This window comes from Globicephala melas, chromosome 15 (genome assembly GCF_963455315.2).
Source record: "Globicephala melas chromosome 15, mGloMel1.2, whole genome shotgun sequence".
Taxonomy (NCBI): Eukaryota; Metazoa; Chordata; class Mammalia; order Artiodactyla; family Delphinidae; genus Globicephala; species Globicephala melas.
The window spans coordinates 20,370,972-20,379,302 of NC_083328.1; the positions used below are offsets into that span (position 1 = coordinate 20,370,972).

At 42.9% G+C, this 8,331-nt stretch overlaps 1 protein-coding gene across 4 annotated transcripts in view; it reads left to right on the plus strand.

Moving 5' to 3' along the window:
* The window catches only part of GGA2 (golgi associated, gamma adaptin ear containing, ARF binding protein 2), a 31,029-nt gene extending 25,662 nt beyond the window's left edge, over window positions 1-5,367 (plus strand). The window contains exons 16-19 of one of the 4 annotated variants that reach the window (XM_070043599.1): window positions 1,696-1,865; window positions 2,846-2,956; window positions 3,464-3,609; window positions 4,176-5,367. In XM_070043599.1, coding sequence (XP_069899700.1) covers window positions 1,696-1,865; window positions 2,846-2,956; window positions 3,464-3,574 — 392 coding nt within the window. In that variant the 3' untranslated portion in view covers window positions 3,575-3,609; window positions 4,176-5,367. Of the gene's footprint in view, window positions 1-1,695; window positions 1,866-2,845; window positions 2,957-3,463 lie in introns of all 4 variants that reach the window. The other 3 variants (XM_030871482.3, XM_070043600.1, XM_060284647.2) reach the window with 3 other exon arrangements.
* The last annotated feature ends 2,964 nt before the right edge of the window (window positions 5,368-8,331 follow it).

Genomic DNA, 8,331 nt, shown 5'->3' on the forward strand with positions numbered 1-8,331 from the left:
AGATCTAGGGCCTGGGCCCCTTCCTTGGGCACAGGGCCTTCCTGTGGCTCAGTGGGGTGAGCTCAGATTACAGAGGGCCCTGGAACCAGGCAGAGGAAATAAAGTCAGCAGTGGGGGCCCTTTGCATACTTACTTTATTAATTTTTATTTAAACATAATAAATGTTCATTGTTAATTTCCTGGTTTTGATAATTGCACTGTAGTTATATATAATGTTAACATTTGAGAGAGCTGGGTGAAGGGTACATGGGAATTCTTTGTGTTTTTGTAACTTTTTGTAAATCTGAAATTATTAAAAAACAAAATTCAATATAGTTTTAGAAAAGATAGAATAGAGCAGAAAATTAAAATCATCTATACCGTTACCACCCAGAGATGAAAGTTCTATTAATGTCTTGATGTATTTTCCTGTTTTATCCATGTATGTATGTTTAGTAAATTGTCACCATAGTATATATACTGTTTTATATCCTGCTTTATTTAATATTTTAAGCTATAGCATTGTTTCATGCCCTTATTCTTCAAAACCTTGATTTTTTAAAAATGAATTCATTCTTATGCCACTAACATGTACTGTAACTCATTTATTCAGTTTCTTTCTGAAGGATAATTTGTTTCCAGTTGTTTACTGTTATAAACAGTGTTACAGTGAACACCCATTGCAAAAAATGGAGATCCATTTTTGAAACTTTCCTGATTATTTCATTAGGATATATGCTTAAAAGTGGAAATGCTGGGTGTAGACATTTAAAATTTTGATCTTCGTCACCAAGTTCCTTCCTGGAAGGGGGTTACCTTTTTCCCCATAACCTCACCTCCATACCTCATGAATATTTTCAGTCTTTTAAATCTCCGACAGTTTCATTGTCAAACTATATTTTTATAATGTGCGTTTTGATAAGTGATGTTTGGCATGAAATAAGGATCTTCATTAAAATTTCTTCCAGTTGGTTAGCAAGCTGCCTGCCATTTATTGAATCAGCCAGTGATTTTCAAATATATGCTCTTGACATGTTAAATTCTCGTATTTGGGTCTGTTCTGCATGCTGTTTTCAATTGCAATTTCGTACATATCTGAGTATTTGTTAATGCAAATAGCCCTACTCTCCCTTCTTTTTTAATGGTTAGTCTAACGTATCTTTTCCCAAAATTAACTTACGAATCATTTCTTAGCTAAAGTAGAACAATCCCTTTAGTATTTCCAAGACCTAATTAATTTGAAGAGATCTACTGTCTTTATAGTTTTGTAAAATTAAATATAAGAGATGTTATGTGTATGTAGTCATACAAGAGAAACCAGAAGGATATAGGCCCAGATGTTAGCAGTGCTTATTTCTGGGGAGTATTAAGGGTGTTTTTTATTTTCTCCTTTATGGTATCCTGTATTTTCTGTAGTGTTCATACATGATTTTAATCGTAATCATTTCTTGCTCAAAAAAATGCTTTTTTTTTTTTTTCTTAAACTGGTACTGGATGGTTGGATGGAGGGGAGAGATCAGTTTGGAATGTCACAGGAGTCCAACTAGAGGTAACGAGACTTGGATTATGGTGGTGCAGAGGGTTAATTTCAGGAGCTGTTCTGACTGGAGAAGCAACAGGATTTGGTGATAGGTGCACATCTCTTTCAAGCATGGCTGCTCTTTCAGGGGAGTCTGTAACAGTGCTAATCCTTTCGGTCGGGTCCTTCTCTACCAGGCAACCTGCCTCCTCTTATCGTGTATGACCGGAATGGATTCAGAATTCTGCTCCACTTTTCCCAGACTGGGGCCCCTGGCCACCCAGAGGTACAGGTGCTACTGTTGACCATGATGAGCACGGCCACCCAACCTGTCTGGGACATCATGTTTCAAGTAGCTGTGCCAAAGGTGAGTCAGCGGCTGGCCCGCTCCTTTGAATTTTTCAATAAAGGCTATCATTTTTGAGCACCAGGTCCTTTGCTGGGTTGTTATCTATTAGGTGGAAGGGCTAGAATCTTCACTCGAAGTAGGTTAAGATAAACTGGGAGTTTTGTTGGCTCATTTAACTGACAATTCCTGAACGTCTGACTTCAGATATGGCTGGATTCAGGTAAATTCTTAAACAGTTCCTTAAGAATCTGTCACTTTCCATCTCTTGACTTTGTTTTTCCTCTCTGGACCCTGTTCTCTCATAGACTCCCTCCACCAAGCAGGAAAATGGTTATTAGCAGCTCCAGAGTTACGTGGTCCTTATCGCTTTTTATCTCAGAAGGAAACTGCCCTGACATGAGGCATGCATATTGATTACCTAAGGAAGGGCTAGGGTTGGCCTTGTTGGTATTACTTGCATACCTTGGACCAGTAACTCGTGTTAAGGGGTATGAGGTATGCTGGCCAAGTTGCATGTTATGTTTTTTTTCTCGAGGGAAGTAGCTCCCCACAGATTAACAGCCATACCAGAATCACAAGAAATGGGCAAGGGGCCTGTCCTGAAAGGAAGGATTCAAAGCAGACAAAAATAAACTATGTGTTTTCTGATACTCATGGTAATTTTGTAGGGCATGTGCTATCATTACCTCTATCTTATAAATTAAATGATCAATCCAAGGTTCAGAAGGGTTAAATATTTCGCCCCAAATCACAGAGCTAGTAAGAGGCAGAGTTAGAATTCAACTCAAGATATGCTCTCACTCTTCATGCTGCCTCTCAGAAGCCAACCTTTGATCACACAACTTCAGATACATTCCATGTATGAGTGGAAGGGCTTTTGGATCCTTTCATCAATTGGTGGGGTGGAGGCCAAGCTCTCCTGTTCACCTGATCTCCCTCATTAAAGCTGCAGTTTGTTAGGAATGAGTTATATGTTGGATTCTTTTTGCCCCTAATAGTCAATGAGAGTGAAACTACAGCCAGCGTCCAGCTCCAAGCTTCCTGCTTTCAGTCCTTTGATGCCTCCAGCAGTGATCTCTCAGATGCTGCTGCTTGACAATCCACACAAAGTATGTTCTGGTGTCTGTGGTAGCAGGGAAACGGGGGCCCCTGAACTCTAGGGAGGCAGCTGGGCAGGTGGAGAGAGGTATATTGAGGTCTTGCTTTGGTTGGGATGGTGGTAGAATGTCCCTTGCCAGAGTCCGTTTTCTTTTGGGGCTTATTGAAAGATCTGTGACCAGATTGTCATAGCTGGGGACCAAGGGAGTGGTACACACTCTCCCTAATCCCATGGAATCCTCTGAAAGGGTGAGGCCAATCTGTCCTCTTAGCTGGTCTCCAGGACTGCAAAAGCGTGGGAGGATTCCCAGGATGTAAGCCTGGCTCCCTTTGTGTTTGTAGTCCCAGAGGGTCAAGGCCAGGGTATGCCTGTCATACAGTTGCTTGAAGCCCTCACTTGGGTGGAGTTAACATACATATACTGTTACTTGGTGACTATGGGGTGGGTAAAGGCTTTTACTCTGGGCCTGTCTCTGTGTTCACTCCCCACTAATATAACGTCTTTTATCTTTGCTCAGGAGCCCATCCGGTTACGGTATAAGCTGACATTCAACCAGGGTGGACAGCCTTTCAGCGAAGTAGGAGAAGTGAAAGACTTTCCAGACCTGGCAGTCTTGGGTGCAGCCTAACTCCTCACTGGACAGACCCTGCCATTCAAGCTTAGGCCAGTGTTACTTTTGCTGTCTAGATAGGACTAATCACAGTGATGTAGTGCAGAGTGCCAAGAGTTCTATCCTGACATCAGGCTCTGGATGCCAACCTCTGACTTATTCTGCAGATATTGTGCGTGCGTGTGTGTGTGTGTGTGTGTGTGTGTGTGTGTGTGTGTGGCCCGGGGGGCTGAGGGGCAGGGATGTGGGCGGTGTGGGAAATGCTAAAGCATTTCTGATAACCATCTGCTACGATCATATCTGGTTTTGCATGTTGGTGGACACTGATGTCCCTGCCTCAAGTTGGAGGTTTTATAAGCCAAAGTTGTTGTTGTTGTTTTCCATGTATTATTATCTTTTCATTCATCCACTCTGTGCCTTGTCAGCCTTTGAAAGACTTGGTTGCTCCCAGGCTGCTGTTCTCAGGGACCTTTAAAGGGACCTGGTTGGTCTTGGGGCAGAGTGTCTTCTGGGACACTCTCTTCCAAGAAAGACCTTGTCTCCATTTCCATTAGCGAATGCTGCTTGCATGTGTTCAGGAAGATCTTCTAAATGGAATGCTTGTTGCACTGTGTTCTAGGCGAGGGGCTGCCACTAGACCAGAGGACCGCGCTTGGTGGGCCAATCATGTCCTTCACCACTGTGCCTTAGAATTGCCCATAGATGGACCCTTCAGGGCAGAGGGGAAAGCAGATCCCAGGCCTTATTCAGGCCTCATGTTCCATGGGTCGGGCAGCCTGTCTGGACCCTTCCTCAGGACCCTCATCTCCATCCTCATCCTCTTTCACCACAAGCATTTACCCAGAGCTCTTTTGATTGTGACACCATGCCAGTCGTTGTAAATCATAACTAACAGGTTCGCCCTGGCCTGTTGACTTCACAATCCAGGATGAAGAACTGTGATGCAAATGAGATACGAAGTGAGTTTAGCAATGAAAAGTGATGACTAAATACAGAAAGTCATTGAATAAATACCCGTGTAGCAAATACGCTTTGTGGAGTTTTGAGTAAATAGGAGATGCAAAGCCTGTTGCATTTAGAGATAATAGGCTTGAAGGGATCATTCATCTGTTGAAGTAAGGAAGACTTCCTGAGGGATGTGGAACCTTAAGAACTGCTTCAGTGAAGAGAAGCCCTGAGGATCTGAATGAAGCTGGAAGAGAGGTGGATTCTTGTTACAGTCATGGTGTGAAGGAAGAGTTCAGGCCTGCAGTCAGTTAGTACTTAGCACCTACAATGTGCTAGGCATTTGTGCATGTTTTACAAGTCTTGCTTGGCCTGATGGATGGGTGAAGAGAGCTGAGCCTGGCTGAGATGGCCTGATGAAGGATGCAAGATCCAAGCAGCTCACCTGTCTGGGTAGGATTCTGCCTCAGAAACTGCAAGGCTCTGTTTGGGGCTCTTTGTCACAAGATCTGGTACTCTACAGTCTGATCTTTTACCTGCTACATATAGTTGGAAATGTGCCAGCACTATGGTGGGGCTGAGAGCTGTAAAAAATCAAGGTATGTTACTTTGAAAGCAAATGTGAAAACTCATAAAACAGATAAATGATGGGGTGACTTCTTCATTCGGCATAACTCATAAGGTTCATTTTAATCTAAAATTTTGTGTTCAAATATTCTATACAGCTTTTATGGGCTCTAGCTATTTCATAAAGTCTCCTAGAGGTGCCCATCATAAAGACGATGCCTACCTAGGACTTCCATCAAAAATGTGTGAATGAGGGCTTCCCTGGTGGCGCAGTGGTTGAGAGTCTGCCTGCCGATGCAGGGGACACGGGTTCGTGCCCCGGTCCGGGAAGATCCCACATGCCGCGGAGCGGCTGGGCCCGTGAGCCATGGCTGCTGAGCCTGCGCGTCCAGAGCCTGTGCTCCGCAACGGGAGAGGCCACAACAGTGAGAGGCCCGCGTACCACAAAAAAAGAAAAAGAAGGGTGAATGAGACCTACACATGAAAAAACCTTTATCACATAGTTAAAAGGTAGACTCACTGCGTGTGAACGTTCTTCTGTCTTCTGGGAGACAGACTCCCAGTGGTGCTCTGCTTAGATAGAGTTGGACAAGGGTAAGGGGGTAGGGAGGTGGGTGTCCTGAAAGTGGCCCTGGTTTATGTTATCAGTGCCTTCTAATTATGAAGTTCAGCGACCACTTAAGAAGAACCAACCCGTATCTTTTATTCACTCAGCAAGTTGTTGTTGACTAGCTACTGTGAGCCGAGCACTGCTGTAGGCACTGCAGATACAGCAGTGATAGAAGGTCCCTGCCCTCATGGGTCTTCTGATGGGGAGAGACAAATCCATAATGTGTCTGTTGGAGAGTTGGCACTGACCATCCAGTATTTTCCCCTATCCTGAACTCTTCCTTCTGGGATCCTGCTCATCCCTATTTCTTGACCTACCTCTGACTGTTCTTTTTCCTCTGTCCCTTAAATGTGTTTCCATAGCTTTTAGTCCTTAGGACTTTTCTAGGCATTCTGGGCAGTTAACTACTAGATGGGTGGTAGACCTGTATCTCAGGCTTCCACCTCCTTGCTGACATCAGGTCCATATTTTAAGCCGTCTAATGGATATCTATCTGGAGGTTCCACTGTTGCCTCCAAGTGCTTAGAATGGAACACAGCCACTTCTCTCATTCTGTCTCTGTTCTTTTATTTGAAAGCACCTATCCAAGCCTTCATAGGTCCTTGATTCTTGCTTCATCTCCATCCCCCTCAATACTTTTGTCTCGTCTAGTCTATTTCTAAATAGTATCACATCTTGTATTCACACTGTCACTGCCCTGGTTTTGCTTTTTTTTTTTTTTTTTTGGATGGTGCCGTAGCCTGCCTCTCAGTTCTCCTCTGAGCCATTATACTTGCCAGCATCAGAATTCTGTAACATACCTGGGCACTTGACCCCTGCTGAAAAACTGAATGGCTTCTTAATGCCCTAAAAGCCTTTGCAGCCAAATTCAAGTTGTTTACTCTGGCGTTCGGTGCCCTTCTGTAACTTTGTTTGCTCCTTACCCTTCTGGCGTCATCTGTCAAGAATAGAGGACACTTTGCCAAAGCCACAAGGAAGTCCCTTCATGTTTTGATAATACCACGTTTTCTCGTATCTCTTTGACTACACCTGTAATTGACTCCTTTTGTGTCTTCAGTGATTTAAGATTGGGCTAAAATGCTGCTCTATCTGTGAGCCACTCGTTGAGAGTAGATGAGCTGTGGATTTAGTAGCGTTGAAAAAAGGATAAATAATGACCAAAAATATGAATATTACCCGTTAAAAATAAAGTAGTGTAAATTGAGAGATCAGACACGAAAGGTTAAAAGCGAAGGTGATATTCTCATACAAATAGTGTTTAGTACAGCGTTCATAAATCACAGATTCTTAGAATATATCTAATATAGAAGGTGCTTACCCAGGCCCAAAATATAAAATTCTACAAACTAGTGTGTTTGTTTTAAACTAAGAAGAAAACAATAGAGTGCTAGCCATAGTTTGTTTCATATTTTTTTTAAGCAGTAACAGCCTGACCTCTTTCATCTGGAAAGAGACGGAGTCAAGTAGATAAGCAGGAAGTATCCTCAGAGAAGATAAGGCCAAGGTCCAGAGATCTCATCACACATTTAATGTAAGCTGAAATGGAAAAACTCCAGGCCTTTAGTTCCCTTGCCCAATGCATTCCCAGCTGTACCGTGTTCGTTCTGAGAAAGCTTGCATCTAAAAATGTGTACACATTCTGCTCCTTTGACTTTTATTCTTGAACACTTACTTTATCCCACAGCTAGAGGTACTACTATGATTTTAAAAGCTGAAAAACATTGCAGTGTTACAGGCTGCAGATACATAGGCTTTTAAAGTTTGAGGTCTTCTGAAGCCCCAACAGTTTGAAGTAATTAAATCAACCCTTACTTGTAATTCCATTCTTTAGCTTCACGTACTACCTCTAGCCATGTGACCTGAGACAAGTAATTTGTCCTCTTCCGCTTCCTTCCCTGTGAAGTGCATAATAGGACTGTTTTGAGAAGTGAGTTAATAAATGTGAAGGGACTCCAGTACTTCACAGGACTAAGCTAAGACTCATATTTCATTTACTGTTTGCTTGTCCACCTGGCTTCCAATACATGAACAGACTTGACTTACCCATAACTTTTTTGGCCGTGCCGTGAGGCTTGTGGGATTTTAGTTCCCCGACCAGGGATCGAACCGGACCCTCGCCCCCTGCAGTGGAAGCGCGGAGTCTTCACCACTGGACCGCCAGGGAAGTCCCTATGACTATTTGAAGTTTACCTCATGAAATCAAGCAAATATTTTAATTTTGGCAAGGTTCAAATTAATACTGAGATGCAGTAAATGTCAAGGATAGAAAGGTAACAAAACTTTGGAAACCTTACGCATAAGTTTAGTCAAAAGCAGAAATCCATAACAATATACTTAGAAACTAATCAACACTTCCTATAAAACATTCAGTTAAATTTTGTAAACAAGACTATGTAATTCTAAAATTCATAACCCTGTCACCAAAATCTGAAGCAGATACCTTTTAGTCTATTCTTGTTTTTGAATGCATAGGTAAAATATTAACTTTAAAGCTAGTGGCAGGACTTCCCTGGCGGTCCAGTGGTGAAGACTCCATGCTTCCACTGCAGGGGGCACGGGTTCGATCCCTGGTTGGGGAACTAAGATCCTGCAAGCCACGTGGCGTGGCTAAAATAAATAAAGCTAGTGGCGTATTGAAAGAATACACTGTGTA